Source organism: Bos mutus, chromosome 19, assembly GCF_027580195.1.
Source record: "Bos mutus isolate GX-2022 chromosome 19, NWIPB_WYAK_1.1, whole genome shotgun sequence".
NCBI classification, from domain to species: Eukaryota; Metazoa; Chordata; class Mammalia; order Artiodactyla; family Bovidae; genus Bos; species Bos mutus.
The window spans coordinates 34,439,633-34,461,863 of record NC_091635.1 but is presented as its reverse complement, the minus strand read 5'-3'; the positions used below and the strand labels follow the sequence as shown (position 1 = coordinate 34,461,863).

General features: G+C 51.8%; 2 protein-coding genes across 2 annotated transcripts; one reads left to right on the top strand and one right to left on the bottom strand.

Annotated features, from left to right (window-relative positions):
• Nucleotides 1-7,889: 7,889 nt before the first annotated feature.
• Nucleotides 7,890-17,481, top strand: SMARCD2 (SWI/SNF related BAF chromatin remodeling complex subunit D2). The gene is made up of 13 exons (XM_005911102.2): nucleotides 7,890-8,419; nucleotides 12,784-12,968; nucleotides 13,160-13,202; nucleotides 13,363-13,485; nucleotides 14,217-14,372; nucleotides 14,783-14,878; nucleotides 15,018-15,119; nucleotides 15,268-15,429; nucleotides 15,554-15,651; nucleotides 15,815-15,950; nucleotides 16,110-16,232; nucleotides 16,351-16,452; nucleotides 16,544-17,481. Exons 1-13 carry the CDS (start codon nucleotides 8,204-8,206, stop codon nucleotides 16,595-16,597), a joined length of 1,596 nt encoding a protein of 531 aa, XP_005911164.2. The 5' UTR covers nucleotides 7,890-8,203; the 3' UTR covers nucleotides 16,598-17,481.
• A 51-nt stretch (nucleotides 17,482-17,532) lies between these two features.
• Nucleotides 17,533-22,187, bottom strand: PSMC5 (proteasome 26S subunit, ATPase 5). Its single transcript, XM_005911103.3, has 12 exons — nucleotides 22,058-22,187; nucleotides 21,450-21,521; nucleotides 19,844-19,913; nucleotides 19,531-19,628; nucleotides 19,310-19,366; nucleotides 19,002-19,232; nucleotides 18,589-18,715; nucleotides 18,313-18,503; nucleotides 18,111-18,209; nucleotides 17,920-18,030; nucleotides 17,745-17,831; nucleotides 17,533-17,642 (listed from the first exon to the last, which is right to left on the bottom strand). The coding sequence occupies exons 1-12, from the start codon at nucleotides 22,079-22,081 to the stop codon at nucleotides 17,589-17,591; spliced, it is 1,221 nt and encodes a 406-aa protein (XP_005911165.1). The 5' UTR covers nucleotides 22,082-22,187; the 3' UTR covers nucleotides 17,533-17,588.
• Nucleotides 22,188-22,231: the final 44 nt, after the last annotated feature.

Genomic DNA, 22,231 nt, shown 5'->3' with positions numbered 1-22,231 from the left:
ATTCGAGGGGTGGTGCGGCCTGAACAGGTGGACTCCCGCGCGGGAGTGGGCTGCGCGCGCAGCTTTGTTCCTGCCTTGGTCCTCAGCGCGGGCTTGGCGTTGTGTCTAAGTTAGTGACTCGCACGAAGCCCAACTGGGACTCTTCCCGGCTCTTCCTGGGTGGACTGGGAAAGGGATGCCCTGCCAGTGCCTGCTCCCGTTTCTGTAGCCCACTCCCCACATAGAAGTAACACGCTTGAGAGAAATATTGGTTCAGGCTTCACTTCCTACCCAATATGCGTGCGCCCTTGCTCCCCACCTGCCCCAGTCAGGTCCTATCAATAAGCAAAAAAAAACTGGGGTGAGCTTATAAATCTTACTTTGTTGCCTCTTTCCACCCTGACACCCTTTTGTCAACTTCCACGTGGAACGTCTCCGGAGGGTCGTGTCTCAAAACCCTTTCCCTGAGCCGAAATTAGGCCATTTGCTTCGGCATCCTTTTGCGGCTCTGGCTCTCCTGTAACCACTGGTCTGATCCTAAGCCGTGGGCTGAGTTTCTTGATGGAGTGAAATTTGAAGATTTGGAAGGTTTTTTTGGAGCGCTTACTTCTCTAGTACCCTAGTACTACCTAGTACCACTACCTCCTCTCTTTCCCTACTCACAGTGTCAGGGAGAATGTTGGATAGAAGAAAAGCTTTGAGGCTAAACAATTTTGTCCATGAATATCTTACTAGCTTTAGGACTACGGGAAATGTAGGTAACTTACAGTGTCCTCCTCTGCCAACAGGAGTGGCGTTTAGTTTGTTTATATGAAAGTGCCTACCATTGTTTTTGACACTAAACATAGGTGTGCAATAAATGGTCATTAGTTTTTTCCTTTTCCAATCTCAGAAAGGCTTTTCCTGATTACTCAAACTGCCGAGCTTTATTTTTCTTTATAGCACTTACCACTACCTGACTTTGAGCTAAATATCCAGCGACCAACTTAAATGGGTGAGCTGTTCTCTTCCCAAGTCTGCATTTAGTGATGTTGGCTGGTTACCTGAAAACCAAAAACTCTTTAATTGAAGTATAGTTGAGTTACAATGTGTTAGTTTCTGGATATATTCATATTCATGTATATAGAATAAACTATGTATATTCTTTTTCATATTCTTTTCCATTATTTATTATAATGGAAGTATATGTATATTATATATACATATATGTATGATACATATATATCACTGAAATTGTTAGAGGTTACAAATTAGGGTTTGACTGTATTTTTCTGAGAAATGGTTGGTAGACATTCACTAGTACACCACCATATATATCTGTTTGTTTACCTGTTTATTATTTTCTCTCTAGAATATTTTTTTATAATTTATTTTTTATTTGTTTGTGCTCTGTCTTTATTGCTGCACCAGGGCTTTCTCCAGGTGCAGTGAGCAGGGGCTACTCTTCCTTGCGCGCGGGCTTCTCATCTCAGAGCATGGGCTCTCAGGCACACCGGCTTCATTAGTTGTGGTGCATGGGCTCAGTACTTGTGACTTGAGGGCTCTAGAGAGAAGGCTCAGTAGTTGCGGCGCACTGGCTTCGTTGCTCCGTGGCATGTGGAATCTTTGTGGGATCTTACCCGAGCAAGGATCAAACCCGTGTCCCCTGCATTGGCAAGTGAATTCTTATCCACTGTACCACCAAGGAATTCCTCTCTCTAGAATCTTGTGTCAAAACACGAGGGCATGATTTTCATCTATCTTATTTATTGCTGTCACCTTAGCACTCAGAACAGTGATTGCACATAGCATGCACTAAATATTTAGTAATTGAGTGAGCTAGGAGTCTGTGAAGAGTGGTGATTTCATACCTTAATTTTCTTTGTGGGGAGGTGTGATGTAACTCCTTAAGAAGACTTCCAGTTTTATGATGCCAGCCTCTTTGACTGCTTTCCGTTTTCCCTCTGCTTCCTCATCCATTGTTGCCAAAGGTAGGGGCGAGGATGAGAATCTGGATCTGTCAAGAAAAGATATCACCACCACCCTCTTTTAGGCAACAAGCTTGGTGCATCATCCCCACCCTTGGTGTCCTCTAAAAGTAGGAGAGAGTGGAAGATTTGTGCTTGTCAGACACATACTTTCAACTTATCCTAACCCCAGATGACTCAAAAGGCCTAACACTATTTTTCAAAGAAGTATTTCTTTTGCCTCTTCATAAAGTTCCCAACAATTACTATTGTATGGGCTAGTTTTTGGAGAAGGCAATGGCACCCCACTCCAGTACTCTTGCCTGGAAAATCCCATGGATGGAGGAGCCTGGAAGGCTGCAGTCCATGGGGTCGCTGAGGGTCGGACACTACTGAGCGACTTCACTTTCACTTTTCACTTTCATGCATTGGAGAAGGAAATGGCAACCCACTCCACTGTTCTTGCCTGGAGAATCCCAGGGACGGCGGAGCCTGGTGGGCTGCCGTCTATGGGGTCGCACAGAGTCGGACACGACTGAAGTGACTTAGCAGCAGCAGTTTTTAAAGCATTTGGAGATTTCTGAGAAGTTTTAATTGATAGGTTTCTATTTTGTTTTCATGGGAATATTTTAAGAAATATTTCGTTTGTCTGAAGTTATAGAGTAACTTAAAGAGTTTATGAAAATAGGGACTTTCTTGGTAGTCCAGTGGCTAAGACTCTGCATTCCTGATGCAGGGGCCCTGGGTTCAATCCCTGGTTGGGGATTAGATCCCGCGTGCTGCAAAGAAGAGTTTACATGCCACAACTAAAGAGTTTGCATAAGGCAACAAAGACCGAAGATCCCCTGTGCCGCAATTAACACCCGGTGCAACTAAATAAATAAGTAAATTTTTAAAAAAATAAGTATTTTTAAAGAGTTTATGAAAATAGAGTATATATCAAAATTTATCAAGCTGCAATTTAAATATGTGAAGTTGATTGTCAATCATAATTCAACAAAACGTCTTAAAAAGTCATTATAGAAACATTTGGGGCTTCCCAGGTGGTGCTAGTGGTAAAGAACCCGCCTGCCAATGCAGGAGACATAAGAGACTCGGGTTTGATCCCTGGGTCAGGAAGATCACCTGGAAGAGGGCATGGCAACCCACTCCAGTATTCTTGCCTGGAGAATCCCATGGATAGAAGAGCCTGGCTGGTTATAGTCTATAGGATTGCAAAGAGTTGGACACAACTGAAGCGACTTAACACATAGAAATACTTAATATTCTACATTAAAACTCTTATTTTTTTTCAGTATTAGTAAACAAATTTCAGTTTCACGTGAGAATGTTTCAGTTTTTTAACACATTACTTTAGTATGTTATTTCTAGCAAAATGTATTTCTGATGTGATGCTTCTGTTGCTTTACCTAATTTTTAGCATGTTCACTGTTTTTTGTTTTTGGTCCTTTACAAATTTATTTTCCTGGTTAATGCATATCAAATGTAAGGCTAGTTCATAAGCTCTAGCACAGTAACCTCTTCAAGCCACCCTCATTTCTCTTTTGTGGCTTTGAATAGTTTTGCTCATTTATGTTAACTGTTTCTGCAAAGTGGTACCAAGTCAACTTCCTAATCACTGCTTGTGAGAAATAAAAGTTTCAGCACTTATAGTTGGCAGAATTTTTTTCAGCTTACTTTTTTCAGGTACTTTTGAATGTCATTTTCTATATTGTCATATGCTCATATTTTTACTATGCTTTTTCCAGTTCCTCAGCAGCATATCATCCTTAACTTTAATTTCTTCAATTAAAATTTTAAGCTTCAACATGTTTAAGGTTGTTTATATAATCCCATGTAATAAAAATAGCTGTGTCATGTAAATATAGCTGTTCTTAAAGTTCTGATAATTTTATAAAATGATCACTTAGTGAATTGAATTTTGGCAAGTGAGCTGACTCCAGCCCACCCTTCCTTTTTATGAATGGTGCTTTCCCTAGGGAAGTGGAGAAGTCATGCCTTCAGATGTAGAATTGCTTTGGTTCAGGTGGTTCATGGTCACGTGACTGGGTTATAGAAGCAGCAGGTCTGAACCTGACAAAAGCAGAAGAAACCCCAGCTAGAGAGCTATCCTTTCCTGTACCTGTGTCTCTCATTTGACTACTTTTTTACTTGATTTCTATGTTTTCCAAATCTGCTGCCTCCCTGATCCCTCAAGACTCTCTCTCTCTCCCTTTTGTTGTTGACTAGTTGCTAAGTCATGTCCGACTCTTTTGTGACCCAGTGGACTGTGGCCCACCAGGCTTCTCTGTCCATGGGATTCTCCAGGTAAGAATACTGGAGTAGGTTGCCATTTCCTTGGGGATCTTCCCAATCCAGGAATTGAAACCGTGTCTCCTGCATTGCTGGCAGATTCTTTAGCACTGAGCTACCTGGGAGACCCCCTCTTTCTCTCTTACCTGCTTTTTATTCCTGGGACTGGCAATACCTGACTCAGGGCAACTTGTTAATAGAGGCTAAATAGCTAGTTAGGATCAATATAGCCTTAACCAGAATCAGAAGAGCTTATGATTAAGGCTTAAACATCAGGAGTTAGTATGAAGTGAATCAACCCTGGCGACCCATCAGAGTCAAGGTAAGGATAAGATCTGAGTAGGGAGTAAACAAAGAAAAATCCAGGAATTCAGGTGGAGGGTCACAAGTCAATGCAATACGTCCACAGGAGTGAGACTGTAAAGCTCAAGAAAGATTTGAGTCAAAGTTAACTATTATGGTTGTTGTTCAGTCACTCAGTCTTGTCCAACTCTTTGTGACCCCATGAACAGGAGCATGCCAGGCTTACCTTTCCTTCACCATCTCCTGGAACTTTCTCAAACTCATGTCCACTGAATCGGTGATGCCATCCAACTATCTCATCCTCTGTCATCCCCTTCTCCTCCTGCCTTCAGAACTGTTATGGTTAAGCTGGTTTTACTGAACCTTCTGTCCTGATGGATTACCTCCTGATCGGAAACAACTTGAAACAGAGTTCTGGGATGGGGAAGCAGAGGTAACTTTTATTAGAGTTATTTCCTGAGCAGGCATTGTTTCTGCACCGTCCTGGAGTTCACACTGCAGGAGTGTGTGGATGGAGACAGAGCCCCACACAAAAGTCACAGCACAATAGGATGAGTACTCTTAGATTTACAGTGTTGGTGGGTGAGGATCAGAAATGATGGAGACTTCTAGAGGCAGTGACATTTGAGTTGGTCTTGAAGAATAAACAGACTGTTGCATAGCAGGGAACTGGGGAAGAACACTTACTCACTTAATAAATATGTATTGAGTACTTAACTCTATGCCAGGTATAGTTCCAGGCAGTGGGGACACAGCAGCGAAAAAGTCCCCAGCTTAAACGAGCTTACATTTTAGTGACATCATAGAAGAACCACAGCATTAAAGGCATGTTCAGGGAAGGGCAGGTTCAGTGTGGTTTGATGGTAGAATTCATGGGATATTGTTGGGGAATAAAGCTATAGAGATATGAGGAGGACAAAGAATAAAGAGTCGATTGTGCCATGTTTATAGACTTTTCTGTGCGCCATTGGCTTTTAACATTTTAGGAACCTTTTCTGCCAAAGATATCTTTTCAAGGTCACTCAACATAAAAAACAATAAAAGTAGAGCTCCTTGGTCACAGCAGGGATATGGAGGCGGAGCAAGGGAGGAACTCCTAGCTCAGCCCTCTCAACCTCACTTTCAGCTCTCCACAAGAGCGCTGAGAAACCCAAAGGACCCCAGTGGGTTTAAAACCCACTAGTGAAGGTGATGGCAGACACGAATGTGGGAGCACTGTTCCTCTGCAGGTAATAACAGACCAGAGGTAATGGAACAATAACAACTACCAACAAGAAATCATATACAGTGGCTAAGTGCCTGGATTGTGGATTCTCAGGTCAGATTAGAACCAGATTTAAATCTCAGCACCATCACAGGAAGAACAAGCAAGTATCTGAATCTCTCTGCCTTGATTTCTAAAACAAATGTAAAAGTAGTATTTACATTATATACATTGTATATATATATAAATGTATATAAATGTATATAAATGCGGAGAAGGCAATGGCACCCCACTACAATACTCTTGCCTGGAAAATCCCGTGGACAGAGGAGCCTGGTGGGCCGCAGTCCATGGAGTCGCTAAGAGTCCAACACGACTGAGCGACTTCACTTTCACTTTTCACTTCATGCATTGGAGAAAGAAATGGCAACCCACTCCAGTGTTCTTGCCTAGAGAATCCCAGGGACGGGGGAGCCTGGTGGGCTGCCGTCTATGGGGTCACACAGAGTCGGACACGACTGAAGTGACTTAGCAGCAGTAGCAGCAGCAGGGATTAAATGAGGTAATGTGTAGTAAATGCTTAATAAATGTTAGCTATTCTCTGCCTACTGTCTAGGAAATCTTTCTCAATTTCTACCATGTCTTAGATATATGTTTTCCCCCTAAAACCTTGAGGATATTTTTTTCATAGCAATTAACTCATTGCTGACATTATCATTTTATCTCATTGCACTTGAAGATCATTCACTTGTTTACACATACACAGAGGGTTGTACCAGAATTATTTGGGAGGTCTTTTTCTGAATACAGCACAGGGATCCAGTAGTTGTGTGTGTGTATGTGTAGGGGGGTGGCTTGGCAAGGATAGTCTGGAATAGCTCCCCAGCGGATTCACCCCTACTACTTCCTCTGGAACTGCTGTTGCTCTAGCAGCTTGAAAGGGCTGAAATGGACATCAACTGCATTGTCAAGAATTCTTTACCCACTCTGCAGTGGTGGGGAGGGGCCCTGGTGGAACAATTCCAGTGGTTTGTTCTCAGACTCGAAGGTAACCCACTTTTAGGGAGAAAGAGGAGAGGGATCTCTGAGAAGACAGGAGAGCAGCAGCAGCAACAGCAGGGTCGATCACTGAAGGATAAAGCTACCAGGAAGTAGAGATGGGTAGAACTAATAAAAAAGGGTTGCACTATGAACAGGATCTGGGGTGCTTTGGTGCAAGACTTGGTTGGGGATGAAAACATAAAACAGAGAACTTATATGAAAAATTCTATCTTCGTGTACTGAGTAGCAACAGCATTGCTTGAGAGCCTGTTAAGAATGCAGAATCTTGATCCCTAGCCTAGAACCCAAGCTTACAGAATCATAGTCTGCATTTTAAACAAAAGCCCAGGTGTTTCTTATGCTCCTTAGAGTTTGAGGAGCACTGGTCTGTATCATGGAAAGTCACAGAACACCTGGCAAGGCTGAAGCACTTTTGAGTACCTCTGACATAGGGCTGATTTCTGAAAAAGTATTGAAGTTTTGAAAGTCGCTATAAATCTTGGAGACAGACCTTATTTAACTCTAGGAGTCTTCTCGGAATGCAAAATTCCTTTGCCTAGAAACACCTCTTGTGGATTAAAGTTATTACTAGGCTTCCTTAATGGGAGGCAGAGGCACATTCAAAATATGCGATAAGAGCTCGGCGCTTGGCCAATTCAACCCTTCACACAGTGGATCGGGTCCGGAGCAGCCAAGTCCGTTGGCAGCTCTGGCTTTTAAAGTCAAGTTGGCAGCTGCCCTGCCGCAGAGAGAAGCTCGTTGTCTTTAATTCTAAAAACGTAGAAACGAGGACAAAACTTTTTTAGGGAGCGTGACCCGGTACCTCGGGGATTCGACTGCACCGATGAGAAATCAGCAACTACTCTTACACCGTACTCTTACCTCCTGACCTTCGACCTCTGCCCCCCTTCCCCCGGCATTTCCGTGTGCCCCTTCCGCTCCCGCCCCTCCGGTGGAGGGCCGACCCAAGGGATGTGGGCGGGGCTTCGGGGCCGGCGGTTAGGGGCGGTGCCTGTTGGGGGCGGGTCTCGCGAGGGGCGGGATTTGAGGAGACATCCTCGCATTGGGCGACTAGGTATAGGCGGGGCTTAGTGCTGGGCTGGGTTAGGCGGGGCAGGGAGTTAGTTACCGCCTCTGGGTAACTGGACGCTGGCGGCCAAACCTCGGAGGCCCGGGGAGGCAGCGGGCCCGTAGCGGATCCCGGATCCGGAATTTTCCGGGCAGGACCGGAATCAAGATCGGCCCTGCCCCAAAGTGGGTTTCTGAAGAACTCGCTAACTTGGATTAGGAAAGCCCGGAATCCGGATCAACAAGCCCCAGAACCCGGAATTTAGATCGGAAAGTCCCGGAGCACGGAGTGCGGAGCGAACTCAGCGCGGAGCGAACTCAGCGCGGAGCCCCGAGTCCGGACTAAGACACCGCCGGACGGGACGGAGCGATGTCGGGCCGTGGCGCGGGCGGGTTCCCGCTGCCCCCGCTGAGCCCTGGCGGCGGCGCGGTTGCCGCGGCCCTGGGAGCGCCGCCTCCGCCGGCGGGACCCGGCATGCTGCCCGGACCGGCGCTTAGGGGGCCCGGGCCGGCTGGAGGCGTGGGGGGCCCCGGGGCCGCTGCCTTCCGCCCCATGGGCCCCGCGGGCCCGGCGGCGCAGTACCAGGTGAGGAGGGCGGATGGGCGGGTGGCGCAGCGAGCACTCCCGGGTCAGGGGGCCTCGAGTGAGGGCCCTGGGGCAGCCTCCTGAATAGGGGGCACAGAGGCTCTGCATGTGGATTTCACGGGGCATGGTGGGGGGCAAGGCTGGGGACCCTCGGGCTCGGCCAGGTGGTGGTGGAGGACTTGAGGGAGAATGTAAGAACGACTCGGGTGGAGGGTTTGAAGCATTTGGGAGCGTCTCGGGATCTTCCTTGGAACAGGGATTCTGAGTGAGAGATGGGAGGCGTAGTCGAAGCTAGTGAGAATGAGAGATCTAGTATAGATTCTCGGGTAAAGGGTCCTGGGAAGTGATGAGAAAGTTTTGGGAAAGAGCCCTCATTGAGAAAGCAGGGTTACCCTGCATTGGTCTTGGTCCTACTCCAAGTCTGCTCTGGGTTTTTTTTTCTCCCCCTAGTTGGGAACTGGCAGAGTTTTAGCGTGTCTGAGATGGCTCCCAGCTGCTAAGGAGGAGGAAGAAGGGCCTGGCTTCCCAGGGGCACAGAAGGCAGAGCTTGGGGATTGCACCCCGTGCAAGGGGAATCTACTCCTGGGCCAGGCCCTGGCACCTTCACACAGGGATGCCTCTAGGTTAGATCAGAGAGGGTCGTGGACAGGCCTGAGGAAGGAGGAAAGCTTAGCCCATTTTGGACAGACTTTCTGGCTTTCTGCCTGGTGTCAGAGTGTCCAGGAGTTGATTAGTCTGGAGGAACAGAGAGGCACCACTGAGTACTGCTGGTCTGGGGCTGGAGGAGCCTGCAGAGAGTTGCTTCAAAGGGTTCTGTCTGACCCCTTCTGGGTCTGGCTTTGCAGAGGACTTCTCGGGTTGCAGCTTCAAAGGCCATCAAGAGACTGCGGGGTCAGTGTGTGAGGAATCAGCCTGACACTGGGGGTGGGCTTATCAGTCCCTAAGTCCATTGTTTCTGATTGCCCCAGAATGCTTGGGAGTTGCCCTCATCCTTTTCCCCCCGCCCTCCTCTCCACTTTTAATTAGCCTTTAGGTTCTAAACAAGGACATATCCCAGTCTGTGTGCCCTAGCACTTGACACTGACGTCTTGCTAATCTCTCAGGGCACCTGGGAGATTCTCATGTCTCCTCTCCCTCTCGCCCCCAGGTAGAGGTCCCGTAAGTGGATCCTCATAGAGTAGGAGCCCTGGGTCCCCACTTTGTGAAGAGATGCTTCACTGGGATGGTGATTTTTCCTCCTTGCTCCTCATGTTCCCTCTTCTCTCTGAACCAAGGATCTGGCTATTGACAGAGACAGACCTGGTCCCCAAGACTCCAGCTGGGATTCATCTTTCCCATCTTGCTCTCACTCCAGGGGATTCATGGGCCCAGAGTGTCACTGAGGGATCCCTGTGTCTGTCATTCCAGCTCTTAGATGAGTTAGCTGAGGAGCCTCCCTGGGGGCCATTGGCCCCGGGGAAGGCTCCAAGAACTGGATAGGAACCTCTCTAATTTCCTAAGCCTGGGGAAATCCCTGAGAGGACGGATTCCAGGATGATTTTGAGGGAGTGGCCTTGGACCTGTGGCAAGGCTGAGCGAACTGGCTGGGTACCCCAGGCTTCCAGGAGAGGGGACCTTGAGGAAGGCACGGAGCCTCTGCCTCCCTGGGCTTCCCCTGCAGCTTCTCATGGCCTCCTCCTCCTCCAGGGAAGGGGCATGTGTGTACGTGTAGGGGGAGGGGTGCAGAAGTAAAGATAGATGTCTGGGGAGGGAGGGCCCAGTTCACGTCTGCTGACTTCAAGGAGGATCCTGTGTGGCCTCTTTCCAAGTCCAGTTATGTGACTTCTGGGAGAAGGGACTTGAGATCTGAGGAGCAGGGGGTGTGTCTCTGCTGGGGCATGTGAGGTGAGCTGGAGGAGCGAGGCTCTCAAGCTCACGTGGGGCAAATAGGGGAGCTTACTGACGGAAGGGAAGTGATGACCCCACCTCCTTGCAGAGTGTTTCAAGCTGTGGGTGACGGTCTACTAAGGAGCTTAATGAAAACATAATTAAAAAAAAAACACCACTACACCCCCTCCCCCGCCCCCCGCAAAGAACACAGATTGCTGGGTTCACACCAGAGAGTTGAAGGTATTTTGTATGTCTGCAGAGGTAGGTTCTCTTCTTGGTCCTTAGGCCCAGCCTTCAGAGGCACCAGGGGCCAGACTGGAGGCGGCAGCATCAGCCTGGCCTCCCACCCCTGCTGTCGTGGGCGGTGGAGCCAGAGTCCGGTTGAGGACGTGGGCTGTGCTAGGCTGAGGGAGAGGACGTTACTGCTCACATCTGAGGCTCAGGGCGTGGAGCCAGGCCTCCCTAGCCCTGCTGCAGGAAAGGGGTCAGGGAGCCTAAGAGATCAGGGCTCTGGTCTTTTTTTTTTTTTAAGTCTTGGGTTGTTTTTTTAGAAGAGGAGGAATTACTGGTGCTTCAGAGCCCAGGTGTGGAGCTTGGCCAGGCTGAGCTGGGACTGCAGGAACTGTAAGCCGCCTTTCCAGGGGCCCCTTACCCCCTCGGGAGAAGCCTGGGGCCCTGGGCGAGCTGGGGGGCCTCGCAGGCCTCCTTTAGGCCAGGCCTGTGCCGCCTGGTTTTGGGACTTCCTGTTCCGGGAGCACCTGCCTAGGCGGGCTGCGTGGTGCTCAGGACCTCCCACTCTGCAGGTTCCCTGCCTCAGTCGTTCCACCCCCTCAGCTCAGGCACTGGTGGGAAACACTGGAGTCTAGGGTGCGAGGGGGCCGGGCTCTCAGCTGTGACCACCCTGAGTTTTTTTTTCCTAGCATCTCTAGCTGTGTAGCTATGGCTCATTAAGGCAGAGAAGCAGGCTGTCTTTGCCTCTCAGCAGCTCAGAGGAGCCTCCTCCTGATGAGGAGACTTGTGGCAGGACTCCAGAGGTCCCTGACAGAGCCCCCCACGTTGAACCCCATCCTCCCAAACGCTTCCTTCCCACCCGACTCCTTTTCCCCTCCCCCTGTCTTTGGGTCGTGTTTCTTATGTTTTTCTCTGTGTTTGCCTCTGGTCAAGAATCTGACCGTCCTTGGTGAGAACGTGGGATGAGTGCTGGATGAAGAGTTGGAGCAGGAATCTCATCTCTGTGATGCTGGCGGGGAAGGGGGTTGGGGGGGGCGGGGGTCCTTTGATTTGGTGTGAATCCCCACCCAGCCTGGCTTGGTTGGCTGGTTGTGCTGGTTGCATAATCTGGGCCCTGGGGCCAGCCCTGTGAAGCTGCCAGGGACAGTGTGTGCGAGGCAGAGCTGCCAAACAGGCCTTGCAGGCAGCAGCAGCCACGAGGAAGGGAGTGGGGGCTCCTCCCCAGTGGGTTCCACAGTAATGTTGGGGAGCCGGACCTCAGTGGGAAATCCCTTCTGCAGGCCTTGAAAGGAGCCACCTCCCACCCAGCTTCCTCTGCTGATCCTAAGACTTTGATCCTTGCATCCCAGGCTAATCTTATCTCCATTCTCCAGCTTGGCATTGCCAAGCAGCCCCAGCCACCAGGTGGCGTGCGGACCGCAGGCAGAGGCCAGATGCCAGCTGCTCTCCCTTCCGCAGACCACTGGGGAGCCACAGCTTCCCCTTGGAGTCTTCAGGCCTAGAGGTTGGGGGCTGGGCAGCAGGGAGGTGAGAGAAGGGTCCAGTTCTGGATGGTGAGTAGAGTAGGGGCCATATGGCGACCAGATGGCCTGTGTACTCTGCCTGAGGCCGCCCCCACCCGTCGGGACAGGCTCCAAGCCATCCTGTTGCAGCTTGCTCACCTGGGGTACCGCTGCCGATGGGCCTGCCAGCCTGTTGGACTGCCGTTCCCTGCTCAGTCTCACCACCAGGCTGGTGACGGGGACGGGCACTGGGGCTGTGCCCCATCATCCTGCTCGCATCACAGCCACAGCCTACCGCCTGGCTACAACACTGCCCCCGGCTTCTGCCTTAAGCTGGGGGAGGAGAGGATGGAGTGCTCGGTGGGACCATCTGAGAGCCTTGAGGCCGGCTGGTCCAGGGAGCCAGGCAGAGTGTTGCTGGGGCCAGAAGGTGGTTGCAAGTGGCGATGGGCCCTGAAAAACTCCCCCAGGCCCTTCTTCTCCCTTCAGGCAGGGTTCTCCTCCCACCCCCTGGGCTCTGCGGGCCTCATTCGCTGGCACGGCTGCCAGGGCGGTTGAAGGGGGCGGGGCAGGTGTGGTTTACACTCCTGCTCTCAGGCGCCTGCTCCCCTTTGTTCCTGGCACTCCTGCCCGGGCTCGGCGGCCCTGCCGTGTGCTGCTCAGGACTGGACCCTGCCGAGGAGAGGGATGGAAGGAATGGGTTACGGGCCCCGTTGGGCCCCACCCCTGACCTATGCATCCCCATTGGCTCACTTCCCCCAGCGGCCTGGCATGTCCCCAGGGAGCCGGATGCCCATGGCTGGCTTGCAGGTGGGACCCCCTGCCGGCTCCCCCTTTGGCACAGCTGCTCCACTTCGACCTGGCATGCCACCCACCATGATGGACCCATTCCGAAAACGCCTGCTTGTGCCTCAGGCCCAGCCCCCGATGCCTGCCCAGCGCCGGGGGTAAGACCATCCTGTTTCTTCTTCCCTTCTAGCGTAGCTCTGGCAGTAACAGGGTTTCCGCGTGTCCTAAGGGCTGTGATGACTGAGGAAGACTCCTGGTTGTCTTGGGAAGGTCCTGGGGACTGGAGCGGTGGGGAGGCGGGGAGGTCCTTTGGACCATGGACCTCTTCATTGGGTTTCTGTCCTCTTAGGTTAAAGAGGAGGAAGATGGCAGATAAAGTTCTACCTCAGCGAGTGAGTATGTTGGGAGAGGGCCTACGAGGCCCACCCAAGGGCTGGTTGGCTGAGGGTGGACTCAGTCTCCCCTCACCTTGGGGCGAGGGAGGAAGTGAGGAAGGAGCTAGAGCTGCAGCTGAAATGAGCTGATGGATCCTTGCTCCCTCCACACCTCCAGATTCGGGAGCTTGTTCCAGAGTCTCAGGCGTACATGGACCTCTTGGCTTTTGAACGGAAGCTGGACCAGACCATTGCTAGAAAGCGGATGGAGATCCAGGAGGCCATCAAAAAGCCTCTGACGGTGTGTGCAGCCCCAGCCGCTCCTGGGCCTTGCCAAGCTTCTCTCCCTCTCCCTGGCCTTGTTTTCCAGGGGCCAAGTGAGGGTCTCAGATGGGCTAGAGCAGGATGTTTTACACTATAGGATACAGCCCATTTAGCATGAATTTGCTTTAATGTGGTGAGGCCAGCCTGTTTTTAATGGAACATTAGGGTTGTAGAAATGATAAAACTTCACAGTAGCAAAGGAATTATGACATTTTTGTTTTATGTATTTGCATATATGTGCAGATCCTGGATCGTAATTTAAAGCATTAATATTATACATCATGGTCAGACGTTTGAAAGGCAAAGCTGGAGGGTAGATAAGGATAGTTCCTGTCTTCTTCCCTGTCCCTAGAGAAATTTTATCTAGATAACAGTTCCTTGAATGGTGGAGGCTTTCCAGGAGATGATGTTCTGTGGCCATGATGAGTGTTTGAGTTTCACTTAAACTATGAGCCAGCGACTTCTGATAGCACCCTCTGTGCGTCTGTCATACCACCGATCCCCCTGTATTGGACCTGTTGGTACTGCATCTGTTTCCCCATAAAGTTGTGAGTCCCTTGAAGGTGAGGGATGAGATATCCTCGCCCAGTTCCCAGGGCCTCACTAGGGGCCTGACCCACAGCCCTCTGTATGGGTGTGAGACGAGTTCAGACGGGAGGATTGGGTAGCAGCTGGTCACTGTCTAGTTAACCTGTTGTCTTTCTTTAGCAAAAACGAAAGCTGCGGATCTATATTTCCAATACATTCAGTCCCAGCAAGGCAGAAGGTGACACTGCAGGAACCACAGGGACCCCCGGAGGAACCCCTGCAGGGGACAAGGTGGCTTCCTGGGAACTCCGAGTAGAGGGAAAACTGCTGGACGATGTGAGTTGGGGAAGGAGGTGTCTGGAGGGGTGGTGGTGTGTGTGGGTCTCAGACTTGGGCCAGACACTTGGGCACTTCCGGGGTCATCCTGCTGGAGGGAGAGGGCACAGCACCCAGTCCAGAGGTGGGAGGTTTGTGTGGTTGTTACAGTGGTTTTCCTGCAGATGGCAATAGAGTGTCCTGAGGAAGGGGTGCCCTTGCTAATTCCGGTCCTTTACTGACTGACAGCGGGGCTGCCTCAGGCCCCTTTCCGTGCCTCAGGTCTCACTTTTCCCCGCTTCTTTTGGGGCCTGAGAATCCTCAGTACCCTGAGCTTTAGGACTGAAACAGTACTCCTCTGTTCAGGGCTTAGTATGTGGCTTAGGCTCGAACCTTCAGCGGCACACGTCTCACCCTTTTTACATCCCCAGCCTAGTAAACAGAAGCGGAAGTTTTCTTCCTTCTTTAAGAGCCTTGTCATCGAGCTGGACAAGGAACTGTACGGGCCTGACAACCACCTGGTGGAGGTGAGAGCGGGCCTGGGGCTCGGGAGCACAGGGTGCCGTGCCAGGTGGGCAGAGAAATGGCCTCAGTCCCCTCGCAGGGCCAGGTGCGTATGTTGCCCGCCCCTTTGGTGATGAGCTTGACTCCCCTTCCTCCTGCCAGTGGCACCGGATGCCCACCACCCAGGAGACAGACGGCTTCCAGGTGAAACGGCCCGGAGACCTGAACGTCAAGTGCACCCTCCTGCTCATGCTGGATCATCAGGTGACAAGTGCCCTGAGGCCACGTCTGGGGTCGCGGGGACTCTCGTCTGGGGCTAGGGGCAGGTGCCTATCGTAAACCCTTCCTGTCCCTGCCCTAGTCTGCTTTGGGTTTTTTTTTCCCTCCTCTGACTCCTGTCTGTCCATGCCAGCCCCCGCAGTACAAGCTGGACCCCCGCCTGGCGAGGCTGCTAGGGGTGCACACGCAGACGAGGGCTGCCATCATGCAGGCCCTGTGGCTCTACATCAAACACAACCAGCTGCAGGACGGCCACGAGCGCGAGTACATCAACTGCAACCGCTACTTCCGCCAGGTTAGCGGGGACACCGCCCCCTCCCCACCGGCCCCCGCCTTGCTGTCGCGCCACACCGCCCCAGGATGGGCCACTGCCCCGTGTGCCCGCCGGGGCGTCACCCACCCTCTGGCGCCCTCCCCAGATCTTCAGCTGCGGCCGACTACGTTTCTCTGAGATTCCCATGAAGCTGGCGGGGTTGCTGCAGCATCCAGACCCCATTGTCATCAACCACGTCATCAGGTAAACGGGAAGGGGAGGAAGGCTGTTCGCAGGGCAGTTTACCTTTGGCTTGAATTAAAGCCAAAGCAAAGCAGCACGTTTGGTTTCTTGCTCCCTGGGTGTGTGTGGTTTGGCCCCGGGCGGGTGGGAGGGAAGTTAGCTCCCTCTCCCGTGTGCCGTGTAGCGTGGACCCTAACGACCAGAAGAAGACAGCCTGTTACGACATTGATGTGGAGGTGGATGACCCGCTCAAGGCCCAGATGAGCAATTTTCTGGCCTCTACCACCAATCAGCAGGAGATCGCCTCCCTTGATGTCAAGGTGGGCCCCAACCTCCTCTGGGCCCCAGTGAGCGTGGGCAGGTGTCGGGCATTTCCATTTATATAGCACCTTGGGATGAGACCTGAGTCCTTTGGGGTTGGGGCTGGAAGCGGATCTTGTCGGGGTGGGAGCCAGTCTGACACGTACCCCTTTGCCCAGATCCACGAGACTATTGAGTCCATCAACCAGCTGAAGACCCAGAGGGATTTCATGCTCAGTTTTAGCACTGACCCCCAGGACTTCATCCAGGAGTGGCTCCGTTCCCAGCGCCGGGACCTCAAGGTGTGCCCCTTTTTCCTGAGGGTGATCCCACGTTAAGCTCTGGGGGTTCTGTCCCTAGCACCCTTCTTCTGGCTCAGGGGTGGGAATCGTGTTCAGCTCTCCTCCTGGCGCTCTACAGATCATCACTGATGTGATTGGGAACCCGGAGGAGGAGAGACGAGCAGCTTTCTACCACCAGCCCTGGGCCCAGGAAGCAGTGGGGAGGCACATCTTTGCCAAGGTGAGGCGGCTCTGCCCTGGCTGGCCTGGAGGGCACACCGGAGGGCAGGGTGGGCAGCCGGGCCTGAGCCGCTGGTCTGTCCCTCCTCCAGGTGCAGCAGCGAAGGCAGGAACTGGAACAGGTGCTGGGAATCCGCCTGACCTAACTGCTCAGGGACCCCTTCTTTTCTTCCCAGACTGGAGCCACACCCTCAGCCTGGAAGGGGACCACCCTCTGGGGCGCAGACACATAGGATAACGAGGGGGTGAGGGGCACGTCCAGTCATCCTCGGCTCCCCGGCTTTAGTTTCTTAAGTGTAGTGATAGGATTCCTTGTTGCTTGGTCCTCCAAAGCCTTTTACTTACACATTGGCTTTAACTGGGTTCACGAGAGGCCTCCTATGCCCCCTGCAGGCAGGCCCGAGAAGGACTTGGAGGCTCTGCTTTGACATTGTAACCAAGACCTTTTGGAACCAAAGGCCCCTGGCTTTGCTTGTTTACAGACGCCCTTGGGGCGAGTGTCCATGCTGGCTCCAGGGAGCGGGGAGAGGAAGAGGGGCACGGCTCCCTTTCTTCCCAGCCTTTCCAAACCAAAGTTCTTTGCCATTCCTACCAGCCCAGCCTTGCTGCTGGTAATTTCCTTTCCTTCGGGTTATTTGCACTATTTGTGGAGCAGGATTTTCTATGCGGGAGCCACTTTTTTATAGGGATGTGTTGGGGGTTTTCAGGGAGCCCTACTTGGGGGTCCCTCCTCATTTTCTTTTCTCAATCTATGCAAGCGGCTCTGGCCGCCATCATCTCCTGCGATGCCAGAGGGCTGCCACCCCGGTTCTTGGGCCCAGGGGGTAACGCCTCCTAGGGAGAGGGCACCCTAATTTCTCTGGCGTGGCCCGAGGCATGGGTGTGAGTGTGCTCGGTGGAGGGCAGTGGGAGATGGGGAGGACTGTTGCTGCTCTTTGGAGCCTGGTAAGGAGGGTGGGCCGAGGGCTTGGCAAACGCCACATCTGGCAGGTTTGGAAATTTCCAAATAAATCTTTGTTTATTGGTGGTACCCAGACTTGGTGATTGAACAGTGCGGCCGCTGATTAACAGACTCAAGTCCTCAAGGTCTTGACCGGCAGAGCTTTATTTGAGGGATCCACACGAAGGACATCCACCTCACTTCCATAGTTTCTTGATGGACATGTTTTTCTCACTGTCCTTTTGCATGACCTGGAGAGAGAGAGCATTTGAGTTAGAGAGCCAGTGAACAAGTACCCGACCCCACTGCTCCAGAGCCACCACCAGCAAAGGCAGAAAGGTGTGGCCCCGTACCTTAGCCACTGCCATCTCAAAGTCCTCCTGCGTGACGTGGACGCGGCGCTCCCGCAGCGCGTACATGCCAGCCTCGGTGCACACGCCCTGAGCAGGGAAGAAGGCGGCGCTGCCCTTGTGCCCTGAACCCAGTGCTTCCTGCCTCTGCCCCCTTTCCCTTGGGCACTCCTGTTACCTTCACTTCAGCCCCTGACGCTCCTGGCATGAGCTCAGCAATTTTTCTCAGGTTGATCCCCCGGGTCAGGTTCATTTTCCGAGAATGGATCTTCAAAATGTCCAGCCGGGCCTAGCGATGGGAGGGGAAAAGCCTGAGCCCAGGGCCTACCACCACAGCTGGGGCCGCTGCCAATGCTGCTTATTACAAACCTCCTCGTTGGGGGGTGGGAATTCAATTTTTCTGTCTATGCGCCCTGGGCGGAGCAGCGCCGAGTCTAGGATGTCAATCCTATTGGTTGCCATGATAACCTGAGTGGACAAAGCAGGTGGCGTCAGCTAAGCCCTTCCGAAGGCAGGCTGCACCTCACCCAGGGCCTTCCCTTGGTCCTTCCCTCAGCCGACCCCACCGTACCTTGATATTCTTGGTGGCCTCAAAGCCATCCAGCTGGTTGAGCAGCTCCAGCATAGTGCGCTGGACTTCACTGTCCCCTCCAGAGCCCCCCTCCAGCCTCGAGGAGCCAATGGAGTCAATTTCATCCATGAAGATGATAGATGGAGCGTGTTCTCGGGCCATGACAAACAGCTCCCTCACCATCCGCGCCCCTGTGCGGAGACCAAGCCGGGTGTCAACGAGCTAACGAGTTCCGCCCCCTCCCCACCTTAGTTTCATGTTTATGACCACAGTTACCTTCCCCGATGAATTTCTGTACCAATTCAGAGCCAGACACACGAATGAAGGTGCAGTCTGTATGATGTGCCACGGCCCGGGCCAGCAGTGTCTTCCCCGTGCCCGGAGGTCCGTATAGCAGTACCCCCTAGAGAGCAAGGGTGGGGCTCAGGGAAGGAAGCTGGCCCCCATGTTTCATTCAAGGAACATTTACTGAGTGTTTGCACTGTACCAGATTCCATGTTAGACACTAGAGATAAAGAAGTGAACGTCAAAGTCCTTTCTGGAGCGTAAACCCAAACCATTCGATGGCCTGGTAGCGTCTCTTCCCCCAGCCCCTGGCTGAGCAGGACCAGTGGAAGCAAGCTCCAGTCTACCCGGGGTGGGGTAGCTGTACAGTAGCAGCATGGCCCTCGCACAGAAGCTCTGCTCACCTTGGGCTGCGCGATGCCCAGTGCTTCAAACAGCTCAGGATGCTTCACAGGCAGCTCAATCACTTCTTTGATCTCCTTGATCTGTTTGTCCAGTCCACCAATCATCTCGTAAGTTGAGTCTGGCACCTTCTCCACCATCATCAGGGACACCAGCGGGTCCACCTTGTTAGGCAGGATCTTGTGCAGAGTGTAGCTATCATTTCTGAGGGCCACCCGGCAATTGGGTGTCACCTGGGCAAGGGACAGAGGTTCAGGAAGTGGTGTGGTGAGAGCTGACCCCGACCTCCCACCTCCCGGGCTGCACTCACATCATTGATGTCGATGTTCTTGTCCACGTCGACGACAAACTTGCCCTCCGGATGTACCTACAGAAACAAGGGCGTATGACCGTCCCTGACAGTTACCAAATCACTAACCTCACCCAGAAGACCCATGAGTCTTACACCAAGGTGAGAACAATGTCCTCACGGCGCATAAAGGTACGGGAATGCAGAGGCAGGTGGCTGGTGCCGGGTCCTGCTGCCTTTACCTTGACTAGCACTTTTTTCTTATCCATGGCCCGGACTACTTCCCCCACGTAGGAGCCCTGTTCCTGCAGCAGCTGTAGCTCCTCCCGCAGCAGGCGAACTAGATGGGAAGCAGACACCATGATTAATCAGAAGTTTTGAAGGGAAGGACTCAAAAAAGAAAGTCTAGAATTCACGTGTTTAAAGAGATTACAATGCAACTCAAGAGACAGATGAAGCAGTGGGCACTTAGGTGAAGACTCGCTTCAAGGAGACTGAACACTCAGACCTCACACCAGTTGCCTCCATGCAGCCCTCCCATCTTTCCCTCCTCACCTTTTGCATTAAGCTCATTCCTCTGTGCCTGTAGCCTCCGGAGATTTTGGCTCTTATCATTCACAATCAGCTATTGGAGAACAAGAAGCAAAGGGTGGAAAACAGGAGGAGGTTAAAATCTTGGCTAAGACCCTCATAGGCTGATATGAGCTGAGTGAGGAAAGCACAGGGCACCTGCATTCCCCATTCAGATTCTCCAATATGACTTCAGCCTTGACCCCGTCCTCCAAGAGCACCTCTGGAGCGCAGGACAACCATGGGGGCGGGGTGGGGGGAGCTGCTTGTCTAATACTGGTCTAATAACAAACCGTAACGGAGACAAGTAACAGCTGATTAACATAGTTTCTCAGAGTGGGAACTTGGGTATCGAGGGAAGATTTCTGAGTCAGAATGCTAAGTTCCAGCCCCACTGCTGGCAATCATCAGCTGAGTTAAAGCCAAAGAAAACCATGAGAAAGGTCTAGATCTGTTACCAAACTGCAAGTGGGTATAGCACCCCCATCCTGGCTCTTTCCAGGATTAACATAAGGAACAAAGGAAAGCACACATTGTTGTTCAGTCGCTAACTCGTGTCTGACTCTTTGTGACCCCATCGACTGTAGCACACCAGACTTTCCTGTCCTTCACTATCTCCTGGAGTTTCCTCAAATTCATGTCTACTGAGTCAGTGATGCTATCCAACCATCTCATCCTCTGTCGCCTCCTTCTCCTCTTGCCCTCAGTTTTTCCCAACATCAGGGTCTTTTCTGATGAGTTGACTCTTCATGTTGGGTCACCAAAGTATTAGAGCTTCAGCATCAGTCCTTCCAATGAATATTCAGGGTTGATTTCCTTTAGGATTGACTGGTTTGATCTCCGTGCAGTCCAAGGGACTCTCAAGTTTTCCCCAGCACCACAATTCAACAGCATGAATTCTTCAGTGCTCAGCTTTCTTTATGGTTCAACTCTCAAATCCATACATAACTACTGGAAAAACTACAGCTTTGACTATATGGACCTTTGTTACACAGGTAAAGCATTTCAAAAATGAAAAACCAAATATGATACCCACAAATGTACCTGAAGTTCCTGAAGAATTTATTTCCTGAAGAAATGTACCTGAAGAATTTTCCCTTGCGGCGCGCCTCCATCCAATTTACGTTATTTTCCTTATTTCTGTGGTCCTTGCTGCTTCTCTAGGCTAGAGCACTGGGCTGTTCAGTTTCATTTCATTCAGTTCCATGGAATCAGCATTTTCCAGACTCCTCAATTCTTTCTTCTCTCACTCTGCCCCAACCCTTCTCTGATAAATGTCATTTCCTGACCCTATGTCTTCTCTTCACAAGAAACTGTTTCATTAGGGTTTTAAAAGGAACGACTTTTGGCTAGGGGGTACTTTTATGTTAAAATTTGACTCTTGAAGATGTGTAAGAAACTGTGAATATTAATTATCTTCAAAAAGGTGGGATTTGAGGGGAACACGAGACAGTTAATTTCATATATTTTATACTATTAACTTGTTATCAATACTACTTTTTCCACTGCGCCGCAGTGGAATTTCATGGATTTGTAGAGATCCGCTCATCCCCCTTCTAGCTCCCTCTGGACCTTTGAAGTCCGTTCTCACCTGGAGTTCTTCAATCTTGGACAGATAATATTGGCGGAGTCCACTGCCTGCTTTCCCCTCTTCCAGCTCCATCTGAGGACAAAGTGTAATTATTAACCAAAAGGCTAAACATCCAGGGGATAAAGCTACTTCCACGTTGATTTCGGAGATTTAAGGTTTGTGTTCTCGTCCCTCACTCCATCTCTTCACAACCATTTCCTTAAGACTAAACTAAAACAGAATGAGAATGCCGCCTACCTCTTAAGACTTTCAGAAGGATCAAGAAACAGCGCACCCGGAACGCTACACAATCCCGAGATGTTATTTGTACAGGCGCAGCCAGCAGGAAGCACGGGGCCCCCGACTCCCGCAAGAGTGGGTTCCCGCTCCCACTGCTCTCACCACTCCTCCTCACTCAATCGGCTTCCACCCGGTCTTCCACTCCCGGCCCCGCCGTGACCCGCCGCGGGCGGCGCTGACACAGCAGATCCGGTCCCAGACAGGGCCCAGTCTAGATTGGCCCACCCACCCCGGGCTCCCCCGACCCGCTGGCCCCGGCTGGCTGCCCACCTCGGATCGCACCTGCTTCGCATCCAGCCCCAGTCCCCGCCCGGCCGCCGCCGCCATACCTGCTCTGGTCCGTCAAGCGCCATCTTCCCTCTTCCGCGGAGACCGCCGGCATCAGAGCCGCTTTGGCGCGCAGGCGCAAAGCCGGGGCTTGCTGGGGTGGGGGTACCAAAGACTCGGGAAGAGAACAGTTCCGGGTCAATGGGCGGGGTGTGAGGACGGAAGGTAACAAATAA

Excerpts from the sequence above, each read along its gene's own strand:
- SMARCD2 (XM_005911102.2), top strand. The coding sequence starts at position 8,204 with ATGTCGGGCCGTGGCGCGGGCGGGTTCCCGCTGCCCCCGCTGAGCCCT. Across the intron at positions 14,373-14,782 it reads AGGGAAAACTGCTGGACGAT|CCTAGTAAACAGAAGCGGAA; the intron begins GTGAGTTGGGGA and ends TTACATCCCCAG. Across the intron at positions 15,430-15,553 it reads GCAACCGCTACTTCCGCCAG|ATCTTCAGCTGCGGCCGACT; the intron begins GTTAGCGGGGAC and ends CGCCCTCCCCAG.
- PSMC5 (XM_005911103.3), bottom strand. The coding sequence starts at position 22,081 with ATGGCGCTTGACGGACCAGAGCAG. Across the intron at positions 19,233-19,309 it reads AGAACATCGACATCAATGAT|GTGACACCCAATTGCCGGGT; the intron begins GTGAGTGCAGCC and ends TCCCTTGCCCAG. Across the intron at positions 17,832-17,919 it reads CGTCAGGGGCTGAAGTGAAG|GGCGTGTGCACCGAGGCTGG; the intron begins GTAACAGGAGTG and ends TTCCCTGCTCAG.